Raw genomic sequence first — 16,287 nt, forward strand, 5'->3', positions numbered from 1 at the left:
CATCCATATGTTGAGTATGAAGACTTGTTTCTCCACAATGTAACATGGGCTCTGGAGGTAGAGCGTGTTCATCGGTGGTTCGATCCCCAGCTTCTCCTATCAGCCTAGGCAAACGTCTCGTGAGTGAGGGGCAACATTGTCTGTTAAACAGGAACTTGGCCCGTTGTCAGCCAGCTTCGTAGCACTACTATGGTGTTAGCATATGCAAATGGTGAACTTCTCTCTTGCCAGCAAAAATCTGACAAATGACGCAAACCACAAAGTCTGGCAGACTTAAGGGCTGTTGTATCAACTACAGATTGTACTCGAGCAGTTTTGCATGCCGTCATCCATGGACACAAAGACTGTAGTCGGATCGAGAGAGACAGCCGCCTCCCTCTCTCTCCCTTTGATCAAGTGAGGGGCGCCTCACCAAACTTCTGCTACCATGCTGCCTATTTCTCGCCTAAAATGTGAACCGGAAGTGACACTCAGACCATCCAGTACTGATCAAATATGAACCACAATCCTGTTTATTCTGTTGCTGTCCCTGTGCATTCTGGTTGTTGTAGGCCATTTTCCTGTTTTCTTTGGTCATGTAGCACCAATTTAAAAAATATTTGCCCTGTTTCATTCAAGGACTCTTTCAAATAGTGAAATATTTCTTTAAGGTAGAAAAGCTATGTTTACTGTATCTTTATAGATAAATGCTGTCTGTTTACTATACACAAATTAAAGTATTCAGCAATCTATTGCTGAAGGAATGCTGGAGTATAAGACAGCCTAACAGGCATTGCCTTTGGGGAAAAATACTTGAAGAGCTAGCAGGTTTATTCTTGACCATGGAAACAGCAGTGTGACAAATAAATACATCCCACATGGTCCAATGCACCGGTGTCTCCGGTCACGTCAAAAAAATTTAAACCATCTCCTTGACAACTTTGTAACTCCCTCAGCTGAGGAAGGCTATGGGATGTGGTTTAAAGCCTTGTAAACAACAAGTAAGTGGGACCTTGTGTCGAGAAGTTTTTTTCTCAAAATAACTGCATCTTTTAAGAACTTTTTTTTTCGTCGTGTATCTCTAATATGACGAATTACCACATAGTTGATAGATCCATGTAGTTTACTGTCATCAGGGCATGATGCAGGTGCAAAATGACTGATTTCCCCAAAATAGGACACAGCATGATAAAAAGGCATGGTGTTGGTCTAGCTGGCTGTAGCTGTTTCTTCTTCTATTTTTCGACCCTGCAATATTTAAAATCGATACTCACAAAAATGCTCAATACACGGAAGAAGACAAATTTTCTCCCACCCACGAGTTCACTCACATCGTGTTGACTAAGGCTACAGGGAGCTACACAATAAAAGCCGTACGCTGGCCGGCTCACGGAAAGCTTTAATTGCGAAGCAGTGATAACAAAAATGAGTTTCCTATGGCGGAGATAAATTAGTATTTGGTCCAAGTTAGAGGAAAAAAAAGGCACACACAGCTGTATTACCAGGGAATTGTGGTAATCTGCTGCTCTTTCATGATTTCTTATAGAAGTTGAAAGAACAAAGAACAAACAAAGAAACAAAAAAAGAGAGAGAAACAAAGAGAGAGAGAAGGAACAGGGCAGAATCTCTCAGTTTGCCTGCGGCAGAGCTTCGCTGTTGTTGATTTATCATTCCTCCCTAGATAAATAAACTGTGAATGGATCACTTGGTAACCTCAGAGAGTCATTTTATCGTGTTATTGATTCCCGTCTGTCACTAAAAATGATTTCCTCACTGTTTCCCCCGTCGACATAATCTCCCCGTTCCCGCTTTTATCAGATCATATACATGTCCATCTGGTCATTACTTGTTATTGTGTACTGTGCATTGTGTAAGCTAATTACTGTTCTACCGCACCGCACGGAATGAGTTATGGATTGATATTGAATGTTTCTTCACGGCGCATGCATGTGGTGTGAAGGCGGTTTAATAGAAAACGTCACAGAAGCCTGTGTTTTCTGTCTTGAGGTCTTGAGCTGTTCTATTCAATAGATGTTTTCCTAAAGTGCGGTTTTAAATCACATCAGATCGTTTATCTTCCATGCATGTCCTAAGACATTGCGATTGATTCTTTCTTTTTGTGTTTCTTCTTTCTAGGGGGCTGTTTGCGAATAACTACACAGAAATCCATTACCTTGAAGATGGCAGTGCGGTGACAGGCTCTCACAACTCCATGGTATGTTTTAAACAACTTTTTTTTTACAAACTTGCCATCATGAATCAGTGATGTTTCCTTCTTTATCGCCTCTGCTCCTGAACCATCCTTCTTGCCGGATTGTGCGTCACTGTGCGCCTGTTAGGGTCGGTGAGGAAGTAGAGATTGATGATGCAGTTAGACCAACTTTTAAAGTGTCTGGAACTGGGTAGTCTTGCGCATAAAGAAGACTGCGTAGGTGAGTGGGCCCATTTTCGTTCTCCGCCGGCAGATCCATATTTGATGAAATAAAAGGTGAACAGAGGTGAGAGGACAGACTCGGTTTTAGGGAACAACTCAAGTCTTTTATAATAGATAAAGGTAAAGCCGCCCCAACAAATGGTTAATTATGCAGGTCCGCAGGAAAATACCGAAATAGTCAGCTACAATGTGCACTTCAGAGGTCACACGGACTCTGAAATGTCCAGCACTTGTCATTGCGATTGCGGAAATTGTTAAAGCAACGTTGATTGTTGAGTCGCAGCAAAAGTGCCGGAGTGCCCTCTCTTCACAGTCCTCTTTACTTGGTAGTTTCGAGGTCATCAGTTTCCTTGATTTTTTTGTCAGATTATACTGAAACAAAATGATTCTAGTTTCAGGTGATTATATGCTAAACATAAAGTGACAACATAACTATAGATATTTTATACCATTACGGCCAATAGCTCCTCCTACATCCCCCTAAACCCTACATGCTGGACCTTTAACTGTGCGTCCTGAGGTGTATGTTTTTCCATCCATTCAACTTTGGGGTGAAGTCCTCTTCCAGTTCAATTCCTTTAGTGTTGTGATAGATTTTCTCATCTTCATTAAGCTCTCTTGGGTTTTCTCCAGGAAAATATGCTCTGCTTTCAAACACAATGGCTCTTTGAAAACATCGTCCATGGATCCATAAATATCCCTATTGAAGGATATTAATTTTGAGCTTCAGAAATGGCAAGATTGTTATTCAATTACACGTGCTGTAATGCTTGAGCATGACGTGACTGGACCACTTGGAACAGTTTATGTGCCTAAGAGCTCCCACCTGCTTGCCTGATTTCAACGACTTGATCATCTGCAGTTTTCAAAGCAATTAAACATCTAATTTTTTTTGTTCGGATACCCAGAAACATAATAATGGACATTCTGTGAGGTCTGTGCACAATTGCTTGGCCTACTTATGCTGAAATCCACCAAAGAGGAGATTAATATAATTCAATATCGGCCAACCCACACAGTAAAATGAACAATATTTTCCACTGGAGACTGCTGTGAGACCGGAGCTGGACCATCGCTGGCTGGGCTCGGCCAGCTCATCAGAATTGCTGCCATTCCAAAGCATAAAGACAATGAATGAGATGGAGCAGGTCAGCTCAGGGTGGACTCCGAGACACTGAGAGTCCAACACTTTCATAGCTTACACGTGGCAGAAATCAATGTGAGATAAATAGATAAATGGGTCGAGGGCTGCAAATATGCAAAGATCTAAAACTGTGGTCTTTTCAAGCCTGGCGAGAGATTAGCCAAATTGGAAATAGACTTTGAATTTCTTAGTTTGCACCATTAAACACTATATTGCATTGAAGTGAGTTGCTTTTTGGCACAAGCTCCCCATCTGCCATGTTTGTACACATTGTTTGAAATGTGTCACCAAAGGAAGAGCCACATAAGGAAACCAGCATCTCCGTCTTGTTGGCTACATCACTCTATTGGTTCACATAGCGCATCTCTACACAAGGCTGTACTAAAAAATGCACGGTCTAGATCAGATGCCAGCAGGGTGAACAGACTGGTGGCTGGGGTGGGTGTTATTATATTATTGATGATTGGTAGATGAATACTGATGATGTTCTGGGCGGTTTTAATCACCCGCAGCAGAGCCATCCTGTCCTGGGCCGTGCACGAACCATGCCAGATTGTGATGTATCCAGACGTTGACAAGAACTTGGCACCGGACTTTAGCCAACAATGTAGACCGTGGCAGGTTGTCTGTCCGTATGAATTAGGTTTTGTGAAGTTTGGAAACAGACATGAGAGTATAGAGAACAGTGAAAGTTTATTTTAGAAGCCTTCAAGATCGATCATCGATCGAAAATCGTAAGATCGTCTTCAAAATGATCGAGAATAATGAAAAACAAAAATGTCCATCGCAGTTCCCCAGAGCCCAAGTTGATGCCTTTATATTTCTTGTTTTGTTTGATCAACCACTAGAAATGCTGGAGAAAAGCAGCATTTTGGAAGCTTGAATCAGCAGATGTGTTGCCTCATCTGTGCATCAAATTACCTTCGAGTGATTTACTGTCAAGCACCTTGATTAACCGACCTTGATTAATGACCTCTGCACTAGACGGATGGGTGGATTAAAGATTGAAAGGATGGAAAAGGGATCACTGCCAGTAACTTGAGTCTACCTGCCCAGGAAACCAGCTTGGGAACTAATGGACATCTTTCAACCTCCACCCCTCCTCTCATTCCTCTCTCATGACCACAGCTCAGCTCTTCATAGGAGGGTCTTTTTACTGGAAAAATCTTTCGAGACTGATCCATAGTTAATTTATTTGTCCTGCCGGCAGGGAGGAGACTGATACAGTGATCTGGGCAAGGGATCTAGAGGGTTCAGTTGTGTGTCAAAGGCAAGGTACTGCTGGGAGTGACTTCAGCGTTAGTCAGCCCTCCCTTGGTTCTCTATGTCTGTTTTTCATCCCCTCCCTTTCTCACTGAATCCACATACAGTACAACAAATGAGTGCCATGTGCCGGAGCAGAAGACATCTATCGGGGAGATGAATCACTAGTATGGATTTTAAAGAGTCAACTTGGAATAACAAATGCATAGTTTTGATAAACAATGTAACGTTCACACCCGGGGTTGCCTCCCGCGATAATCTGGGTATTAGTTATTAATCTTCCTCATTCCATATATGACGGCGTAAGCACTTTCCTTCCTCATTTCTTTCTGCAGAAACCTTAGATACAAAAAGTCTATTCATATCCCTTATATCGATGCATCACCGTCATGATCTCATCAAAGAAACATGAGGCGGCAGCATTAACTCAGCGCACTAAATCCAGCCCTGCTCCTCCCTATAACACTAAAATTTCATATTTCATGTAATGGGCTGTCCTTTCTTTGCACCTTTTTACCTCGCTATAATGGATGGTTCTCTTTCTTTACACCTCTAGGTAGAGATATGGAAAGTGGCCAAACAGGCGAAGGCTTTTTCAGGGCTTTAGGTCCACTTCTTGAATGTCCTTTGAATAAGATATTGTTTTTTGGGGGTAGTAGGGTTGGATTCCTCTAGCCAAATACATTTTTCAGCCCTGTCTCTGAAAAGAATTAGGTGTATATGCTACAAAACTGTTTTGCCAAACACTGTTTTGGAAGAAACACAGGCGCTGCAGGGTTTGTATTTACTGATGTCTTTGCTTTCAAAATTAGGTATTTGCTAACGGGATTGATAGGGTTGCCATTTTGGATCTGGTTCCAACACATTTTTTCTACTGTCTCATTAGCAAACAGCAAAAATATGTTCAAATATCTAGTTATTTATTCTGTTTGATAAAGATATATGTCCAACAAAACTTGAAGGAGACATATTATGCTCATTTCAGGTTCATAATTCTATTTTAGGTTACTGCTAGAATAGGTTTACAGGATTTAATGCTCAAAAAACGCATCAGTTTCCTGTCTCTTTAAGGTCCACCTCCTGAATACCCAGTCTCCTCTGATCTGTCGGGGGAGACTGGGTAGGGGGAAGCAACCGTAGCGACGGCGCTTTGATGGCTCACTTGGTTGAGCGTGTCCATCCTCTTTTAGCTCTGTTTTGTTCTGTTTTGTCTGCTGCTAAGTACTCCCCTCTGTTCACCAGTTAGCCACTAACTTCTTTTGATGCTGTCGAGACTGAGATAAAAAAGACTTACAGTTGCAGGACATAAATGCAAAACAGTGAGCTGAGTGATGCTACAACAGTCGGAGTTAGGTGATAATTCTCTGCGTGTTTATTGCAATAAGCAGCCCTTTTCACATTACATATAGCCGTTTGATCCATTGTTTCTAGGAATATATAAATTGCTGCAGCTTTAGATATTGAATTGTTTATAACATGTAACTCTAAATTACAGAAAGCTGGAGCTAATTGCATTTGATGAGAGATTTCTAAAGGATCCGATTCTAGATGTAGGTTCGAGCAAAGGCTATTGAACCCCGACATCCCTTGGTTGTGGTGCTAAACTATTCATCAATGCTGTTTTAACTAGCTCATGTGAGAAAACCATTAATTGGATTAACCGTTTGATTGCAGAATTATATCGAAGAAGTACTGTGATGCAAGACGAAGCAAGAACATAACGCCAGAAACCCATACAGACGCTGAACACGCAAAATCAGCAGCCTTCAGAGGTTTAGCCACCTTGAAGGAGGCCGGACATTGAAATTTACTGCCTGCGCTCTATATTTAGAGGCAGTCAAATAGGGTGGAAAACTCACATTTCCTTGTTTTCCAGAACAGGGTGGCAGAAGTGCCGTTGGTCAGACCTCACCTGAGCGAGGCCGCCTAACTGCAGCAGAAGGGCTGTTTTCACTCTAAACCAGACATTTCCTCCCCGCCCTCTCGCTACCAGGCCTGGTTCAATAAACATGGGCTTAATTCACTTGCTTTTCACTCCCTGCTGCAGCTTGACAGGTGGTCCATGAAAGCGGGTACCTGGGAACGCAGCAGCGAGCAGCAGGTTTAATGCTGGGAAATGTGAAACTCTGCACAGATTTCGGTCGACATTTGCCTGTGGTGATGAGTGAGAATGGCTCCCGCTAACCCTGCACAGGACTATTCCCCCAGACTTAATTTGCTCGTATTTCACAGTTATCAGCTGGGACTGCTGTTATTTAACCGTGCTTAAAACTAAAGCCATGTTTTGTTTCACACCAGTCCCGTTCTCCCTGCTTTGAATTTTAAAAAGTCTTTTTTGTTTCTGCTCCCCCTCAGGCAAACTGCTACTACCACGGTGAGGTGGAGGGTCATGTCAACTCAGACGTCAGCCTCAGCACCTGTGCTGGTGTTAAGTAAGTGTGCCAGACAGTTATTCATTCTTTTTTTGGCAACTCCGCTGATCTAATGTCTTTGTGAAAACCTGCAGAAGTAGCCAGAAATGAATGAATGCTTGGAGAGCTAATACAGTTAACACCTTTCCAAAGGTTTCAAGGGGTAAGTACCATGTCATTCAAGATAAGTTGGGTCGGCAGTCATTTCACAGTTCTGTATAAAACTTTTGGGCGACATAGAGTTGCCAATTAAGCTAACCAAACAAGGTCCCGGCCGGACAAGTTCAAACCCAGAACCTTGTTGCTGTGAGGGAACAGTGCTGACCACTTGTTTCAAGTCTTCATGAGCAAATCAAAAGCAAATCTTACAGATCTGAATGCTCACAATTACATGGCTAAGACCCAGTTCTTCCTATCAAGTCTAAGTCAATTGCCATTGTGCCATAGTCCATATTGCCAGTAGAAATCTAGTAGAAAAAGAAAGGATAATCAGTTTTTCCAGTGCAAGTTTTGGCTATTACCGACACCTCTGGTTCTCACCGTCAGCCTGACCTTATATAAATCGGTTCAGATCAGGGTCGCTCAAAGTGTAAAATAAAGTATCAATTATTTTTCAGCATCTGAGCATGGCAGATCTCTTGAGCTGGAAGTCAGTCAGTTATGGGAACTTGGGATCCTCGTTTGCATCTCATCAACACAACTCAATACAATAGCTGCTTGATTTTGGCCCGTGACCCAACATTAGGTTTTAGTTTTGGCCCTCCGAGGGAAACGATTTGGACACCCCTTCTTTTGATAATTCGAATAAACTGTTGGCTTGTTTACAACCTCCCCGATCAATTATTTTGCTGAGCACAAAACATTTAAATGATCAATAAAAACCACAAGAATTGGACACAGGTTGTAATAAAACAGGAATTATGTCTGACTTGAGACCGAGTTTTAAGTCTCAAGTCAACGATTGTGAGTAACGACACGTCAACAGAGCTCGGTACATAATGCATTTTGCAACATTAGAAAGCTGAGATAACACCCTGTGTGTACTATTGAAAATAAGTAAACTTGACATATTGTCGGGTTTTGGACAAGTGAGGAGTTCCAGCGTTGGAAACATTCTGCAGATGTCAAACAGGAGTAATGATTGCTGTAATATCATTGGAAAGCATCAGGAATGTTTTCACGAACCAGCCAAACGTCTACACCCAGCGCAGAGTGATTTGCCTGATTGTGAGGCCCTCGCTGTTGACCTGATATTTATTTATTTATTTCACTTTTTCTGTAACCGCGTTTCTGACAGACAGCTGCACGTTGCACGGCTCACCGAGGCAAATTGATCTTGTTTCGGGTTGGCAGGGCTCAAGTATGAGTTCATGTGAATGTTGGGCAAGCTTTGTGAGACTTTCACCAGTTTTATTCAAATTCGCCGCGAGAGACTGTCACTTTGAATCACAGAGGCCGCTCTTATAACGTGGGAAAAGTTCAGAAAGCCAAAACAAAGGCCACATCAATATTAAAACTGAGAGATGGTACTACGCTTAAACCTTTCCTTTCTGGTTATGTCAAGATGTCACACATAAGTCAGGCTCAATTTTCATTTCAGTCAAATCGAGATGAACGTTATTTTCCTTCATACGGTGCAGAGCCGATATGTTTCAGTGTTTGAATTCTGCAAAACAAATATTATGCAGCATCTCGTCTAACCTTTCTATGCACCTCTTCCTCTCTCTGCAGGGGTTTCATATCTCTCGAAGGCAAATCCTACGTACTGGAACCATCTGCTGATCACTCTGACGGGACTCACTGGATCTACACAGCTGAACACCTCAATTTCTCTCCTGGCACCTGCGGCCATGATTCATTCAACATATCCCATCCCATCGAATATGCAGACAGCAGTCCGTTCAGGACTTTCAGCTCGCGGGTAAAGACCATCAAATTGTCTGCATTTTCTCTCCAGGTGTAGGTAAACTTTCCATACCGAGAAAATATCTTACTACTTTTCTGTCTTTCTTGTTAAAATAATGTTTTGTTATGATGTTTACGTGTGTGGTCCCTTTAATACAAAAGACTGGCAGCCCAGTATGTAGATATAGATAATAGATGGATGAGGAGTGCTTGGGTGTTTCCTTCTGTCTGTGATCATTTCATTATGTGATGAAGCCATGTTAACTTGCAGTGGATTTTCAAAATCCAACCAATTTGTTCTATTATTTCAACCCCGAGGACCCGCTGAAGTCTGTGTTTTCAACCATTAAAACGTCCGACTGAATATTGGCTTTTCACACGTCTTCTCTCCTGTTTTTCTTTTTCCAATTACCAATTTTTAGACTCGAGAGCACCTTAAGGTTCCCTAGGTTTCCTGCGTTTGAAACTAATTGAGCCCTTTGCCTCTGCTTATCGTGTTTGAGTTTGTGTTTTAATCCCACTGTGCTCTGAAATTGACTCAAAGGCAGAACATCTTGCACCGGCCAGCCGAAGTGAAGAATGTCCTCTTATTGCAGCCTGTGTTTGGATTATGACTGCATAGAATATAAAAGATCTCTCAGCCCCATCCTCTGCTAAAAGATCATTTGCAATGTAGATATTGGTAAGTGGCCTGCTCTGTATTTTAGAAGCTACTACTTGTTGAATTATTCACTCGTTTCTTCCATCTGATCTAACGGTGTCCATTAGTGATCTGGAGTGTATGAAGAGCGGGGGCTGATGAACGCGCGTGGAAAGTACATCGGCTGTTAAGTGGCAACATTTGCTCTGAGAGCGAGATCGGGCTGCAGGCTTGTACATCATGTCTTCGGCAGCACCAGTCCATCCAGAATTTAACAGATTGCCTTTTAGAAAACCCCACCTCATCCCACACCCTATACTCTCAGCCCCTCACTACCCCACCGACCAGAGGGATAAATCATAAGGGCCACGGTCGCAGGGAGTCTCTGTCCTCAGAGGGAATGGGGCTTTAAAGATGACGAGCGCCGATAAGTGGAAAACACAGACTCCAGTGATCTCTATCTGACTTGTGAAGGATGGCAGGAGTGGACGATTTATCAGGTCAATACAAAGAGACTCAGAGATAGGTGGTGTAAAAGATGGAACAGATGTTCAAGGACTCAAAAGGAGGGTGAGCAAACGTGTCATAATCGCGAAGCAGAGGGATTGTGAGGGACTTTCCGTTTTTCTTAAAACTGTTTTTTGTTTAATCATCTCATTAAGGTTATATTGTGATCGAGCGTTTTCAAGGAAGCAGGCCAAACATATGGTCGGGCTGGCTAAAACATTCTGGACCTTCGCATTGTTAGTTTTTATTTATCCATGCGGTCATAGGGGGTTTTCTGATGTCGAACTGTACTGTCTGATTCCTGTTGATGATTACGGAGTTGGCTTCACTGGCGATCATTGTCTTTAGTGTTGAGAGGGCTTCAGAGATTCAGGACCAGTGATTAAAACCTGACGACAACACTAAGCAGAAGTTGGTAGTTGCCAGTTTGTGGGGGAAAAAACGTAAAATTGGTGGATTTCCACTGGATGCACCCAGCATACTGTATTGCCCTAACGTTAGCTAGCTAGCATTAGCAACATTGGCTCCAACAAACTAGTAAATACTCGGGTTGGCAGATGATTTGAACCACAGCTGTGTTGTGACGTGAATGCAGTGGAAGGGGAACAATGGAGTGCCACATTTAGAGGCTGAACGTTATCAATAACACCTTTAAGATTCTCCTCCATAAGAGGCTTTTCTATGCACTTTCCTATTTCTTTTTTATCTGATCACAATGTCCCCTTTCAGTTGTTTTAAAATACTATGTCCCTACCCCTCCTAACGCAGCAAGAGATGTCCGAGTTGGAAGGAAAAACATCTCCACTAAATGAAGACAGATGTGGTTTATAAGGGAGGCGGTTAAACATGTTAATCCCACGGGTGATTAAAAAAAAAAGTGAAAACAGATAAGATGGTGAAGTATATATATTTTTTTTTTAAAAGTGAGAAAATACACCAAAAAGTGTGAACATAAAGTCTGATTTGTTGAACTTTGGCGGCAATGCGAGCAAACTCACCTCAGCGTGTTACACAGAGGCACGGAGGTGTGCCGTCGCTGCACCAGATAAGCTACGGTGTGCCCTGCCCGAGGGTCTAAAGATAAAGAGGCGTGTTGGCAGATGCCCCCCGGATGATGAGAGTCAGATGTGGAGGAGAAGGGGTAGAGAGATATGACGGCTGGAGCTGCACACCAACAACATGAGTTCCTGGCTGTCCCACATGTCAAACACAAACACAAACATGCATTGGTATTTAAAGAGCGTCCTGTCTTCCTTTGTTGAAACAGAATAAGAGGGCAAGAGATAGCATGGGAAAGAACAGCTGGGTGCCAGCCTCAACTTAAATGTCGAGCGCGGAGCGCGGCGGTTCATTTTTGATCTCTGGGAACAGTAGCGAGGCGAGGAGAATCTAATCACAAAGCTCCTTTATTCAGTTTTCATCTTCATCCACACCTGAGCCGGCTCCATTTGCCTAATGAAGACTGCGAGATGTGGTTGAGAGCTCTGAGGCGAGCAATCTGTCCGTTGTCCCTAAAATCTCGTCACCATATAAATTGCATGAGAACACTGGCCTCTTTCTTTACCTTAATTCCCTGATATTGAAGCAGCAGTGGTGTGTAAAACAGGAGCTGAGGGAAAGAAGAGGGAGAATATCTTGTTTCTTGTTTGCCATTTAATAGTAGTATAATAGTTGATTTATTTTATTCTCATCTACTGAAATGGAAAAAACAATATTTTCTATTTTCCAGTGGTGGTTTCAGTTTTATAGAGACAATGAAAAGAAATATGGGTTGTAAATCCACACATATAGCTGTAACTCATTGGATTTGTAGCTCTTTGCTGAGTGGATTGAACACGGTGGTTCATGTGTGTATGTATCTCCCCGCCAAGTGGCCTTGTAGAGACTTGGTTATCACCATAGGGTGCATTTAGAGCACGTTTGCCCATCCTGGCTTATCTATAGAGGAGGCAGATAAGAGCAGAGAGGATCCAGGCTGCCAGGCCAGCGAGGATAAAGAGGCTCAGGTTGAAAGCGGGCCATAGTGTGAAGGCAAAACACTTAGCCAGCAGGACGGTATAGGATCTGTGTTTGAGTGAGTGGACAGACATGTGTGTGTGTCTGTGTCTATGTGTGGGCAGGTGAGACAGACCCTAGCTATAGGGCAGCATCTCATCCATGTCTAGGAGCTGTATCTGTCTTGATATGGCAGAGCCCCAACACTCCCTCTTTTACTAGAGTACGAACCAATTTCCCTTCATTCTGACACCAGCCCATACTCTACACTGTCTAAGTGCGGTGGTAGAGTTACTGTGTCTACTCATCATCCCACACGCTCTCCGAATTGTGTAAAGAAAAGCCTGGGTTGCAGGAGTTTCATAGTGTGTGGCGCCAACAGTGCAGCCAGCATTGTCCAAAAAACAGTGATTTATTAGTTAATAAGCCGGTTCCTGTAGTGTTATTGGAGGTCCGTGTGACCTTAGCGGCTGTTATCGGGTCAGACGTGAAGTGTAGCTGATTGCTTTGTGCTGATTCTCGCTTCTGCCGCCTTTTGTGTGGAGTGTTTCTCAGGTGAAAAGCCGTATTGAGCGGCCACCTGCTAAATTTAGGCTGCCCTTTCCAGAAAGCTGCGGTTAAGTGTGTCCTCCTAATGTCGTTCTTCTTCTCCTTTCTCCTCCTCCTCCTCTGCTCTCCTCACCTCTTGGTTCACCACATTTCCTTCCCCTCTATTCCTTGTCCAATTTACTCCTCTTTCTTACCTCCCCCCCCCCCCCCCCCACCTTCACACTTCTCCTTTACTCGCCTCTTGCAGCACAAACGCCACGCTCAGACAACGACCAAGTACGTGGAGCTGATCATTGTGGCTGACAATAGAGAGGTAAGTGCGGGTCGCGCAGTCTCGACCTCTTCAACCTCGGCTGCTAAATCCCACAGGAAGAGGGCTCAGAGGTCACGCACTTAGCTTCTCATCCGTCCCCTTGAGACGCAGATAAGACGGCTCCAGTGCCGCCTTGTTGTCGCCTCTGATGTGTCCACTTACTTGACTCACAAATGAGACCATTGCAGTATGTGTTCTCTGAATTAACTCAAAACTCGGGGCTTAAGATCTCAAGGATATTGTTCCTTGCTGACGTGACACATAGAGGTCAATGTCGCAATCCCTTAGAGCCACAGAAACGGAATAATTGCTGGATATGAGACAAGGTGGTTGAGGTTATCTCTTTGATGATAGCAACTGCAGCAGAAGCGCTAGTGGAATTATCATCTCCAAGACACCCGGTGAAGACATCTCTAGAGCTGACGCAGGGTTAATATTTCCCAAATAATGCCTTTGATGATAATAAACATGCCAGAGGGGGACTCACCTCTTTTTCTCCTTGCTTTGTTCCATCTGCTGGTGCTCCACAGTTTCAGAAGCAAGGCAAGGACATGGAGAAGGTCAAGCAGCGGCTGGCCGAGATCGCCAATTACGTGGACAAGGTAACAATCAAATCAACAGCGGGAATGTAGTGTGGGAATGTGATTTATTAGAGGTCACTTCATGCCTTTTGAGAATTAAACCGACCCGCGTGCAGAGGCTGATTGGATTATAAATGGATGATCAATTCCATAACTCGACTGAGGAATGTTGTGGAGAGGCTGCTGTAATAAAACGTGCCGTGGGTGGCGCTTTAATAATAGGAGCGAAACATGATTTATTCATATGGAAAGTCGTACCTTGATTAATGTTAAAGGATTTGTCAGAGACCCTTGGCACTTTTAAGCGCCTATTGTCGAGCATTTGTGCTTTAATAGGTAATATGCAGCAAAGAGAGTAACAGAACGTGAGCTGTCAACCTGAAGCCACATTTCTCACTCTGCCTCCCTCTCCTCCCCTCAACCTGCAGTTCTACCGGGCTCTGAATATCCGTGTGGCCCTGGTGGGCCTGGAGGTGTGGAGTGATGTGGACAAGTGTGCAATCACCCAGGACCCTTTCACCACCTTGCACGAGTTCCTCGACTGGAGAAAGGTCAAGCTGCTGCCTCAGAAGCCTCACGACAACGCTCAGCTAATCAGGTAGATCTCATATGGTAGCGTACACATTCGAAATGCATAACTCTATTTGAAAGGTACGATTTTATTCCAAAATCACTGAGGACACAGAGTTTGAGAAAATTGCATGGTGGTTTTTAGAGTGGTTTTATTTATTCCAAGCCAAATCAAACATGATGTTTGGTAATATGACTGCCATTTACTGTTCTTTTGAGCTAACCCCAAAGGTACCACTGCAGTGTTGATTTTTCATGACCAGCATACATTATTCTGTTTCACCAAAACAGATTTGATTTACTGCCTCATGAAACATTAGCAAAATCTTTTTTGAATCACTTTTAGCATGCTGTGTAAGCCCCATGAGAAGCTAACAAAATGCTGACAAAATGCTAACTAAATACGCATCTTCCTATATTTTGGTCAAAATGAAAAAAGCATCTATGTTGGAAAACCCTAAAAAATCAGCACTACACATTTACATGAGGCCAATGGGAGATTCACTGTGTTAGAGCGCAGACATACGTTACGTTGACGATGTGATGACCTCTGTTTTCTTTCCCTTAGTGGGGTTTATTTCCAGGGCACCACCATTGGTATGGCACCCATCATGAGTATGTGCACAGCGGAGCAGTCGGGAGGAATCGTCATGGTAAGTAAACTCGGGCATCCACTACTACTTCTACTACTACTAGTGCTCATTGATTATCCCATTAAGTAGTCCAGTAGTCTATGGATTGCAGGACATAGAGACAGCAGGGAGATAGCATTGATCAATTCTTGTCAGAATCATCCATGATTCCAACCATGTTGGTTGGACCAACCTGGGGTGAAATCGAGTCCTTGACCAAACCCCCAACAGACCTGTCATTTGCGGTATTGCAGCTAAAAAAAGCTGAAAAGGAATCGCAGGAGTCTTAACTTAACTAATCTAAATACCTTAAATTCTCATTTTTTTAACATTTTATAATATGAAAAATGGCTGTTCAAACAAATATATGCTCACCAACTTAAGTTATGTCCACCTTCTGTTGTAAGAAGGCCAACTCAAAACCTCTGAATAGCCTCCTATGATGAATTATGATTAGTGGTTTCTACAGTCAACAAGTCAATTATTCAGTGAAACCCCTTCTGTACATTCGCTTATATACCTTGAACCCATCCTAAAACAAATGAGTACAAAGAAAATATTTTTCATATGCTGCTGACTTCTAGAAAGGAGACCTTTTCGTCTTCTTCTCCGTGTCCTCCACCCTCTGCCTTTTTCTCCACCTCCCCCCTTGCCTGACATAATGCTCTCATATTTCTCCCCCGAGTGTCTTGAGTAAGGGTTGAGCTAAGGATTTCAGGGTTGATATCAACTTGTATTAACTTCAGGGCACTCACATCATAGTCTTTTTTTCCGGGAAAAGCCAAGGGTATGCATGGTGCCCTCCACTAAGGGCTGAGGAATCAGTGTGTGTTAGTGGAAACCGTTACTTCTTAATGAGGTGCAACAAATGAGTCAATTTAAGGGTTCTGCATGTGCACAGACCGAATGAAAAAGTAGGGCCATGTCGTAAATGATCACCCATTACAGACCTGCAACCCAATACTGTGTGCACAAGTCATGTTGTATTAGCGAGTCATGCTATTATTTTATACTTTATGTCTCAGAGTGGCTGTTTGTCTTGTGGCCTGGCCGGCTCGTGGTAAGGTTTACAGCTCGTCCCCAGATGGTTCTTCACTCTTGTCCCATATGGTAAAGTGGGGACTTGGTCATTATGATAGAGCTCTACTAACACACATACATCAGGTCAGAGACACAAATTATTAGTTTCCAACCGCAGACTCTTCTGCTGGGCAAATCACGATGCTGTCGTCTCACTTGTCTCCCCCCGTTTACAGAGTACCTTTGAACTCATTAGCCAACTTCCCCTGTGGGGCTCATTGTTATTTTTCGAGGCAGTTAAATCCTAAACATTCATTCTCAAACCATCTGGAATCTGCATTCGC

General features: G+C 43.2%; 1 protein-coding gene across 2 annotated transcripts in view; it reads left to right on the forward strand.

Moving 5' to 3' along the window:
- adam12a (ADAM metallopeptidase domain 12a) overlaps positions 1 to 16,287 on the forward strand; it is an 84,080-nt gene that overhangs the window by 40,289 nt on the left and 27,504 nt on the right. For both annotated transcript variants that reach the window (XM_084342087.1, XM_084342088.1), the window contains 7 exons: positions 2,116 to 2,194; positions 7,176 to 7,252; positions 8,963 to 9,152; positions 13,075 to 13,140; positions 13,671 to 13,742; positions 14,150 to 14,319; positions 14,860 to 14,944. In XM_084342087.1, coding sequence (XP_084198213.1) covers positions 2,116 to 2,194; positions 7,176 to 7,252; positions 8,963 to 9,152; positions 13,075 to 13,140; positions 13,671 to 13,742; positions 14,150 to 14,319; positions 14,860 to 14,944 — 739 coding nt within the window. The remainder of the gene's footprint in view (positions 1 to 2,115; positions 2,195 to 7,175; positions 7,253 to 8,962; positions 9,153 to 13,074; positions 13,141 to 13,670; positions 13,743 to 14,149; positions 14,320 to 14,859; positions 14,945 to 16,287) is intronic.

This window comes from Pagrus pagrus, assembly GCF_965226575.1.
Source record: "Pagrus pagrus genome assembly, chromosome: 21".
Taxonomy (NCBI): Eukaryota; Metazoa; Chordata; class Actinopteri; order Spariformes; family Sparidae; genus Pagrus; species Pagrus pagrus.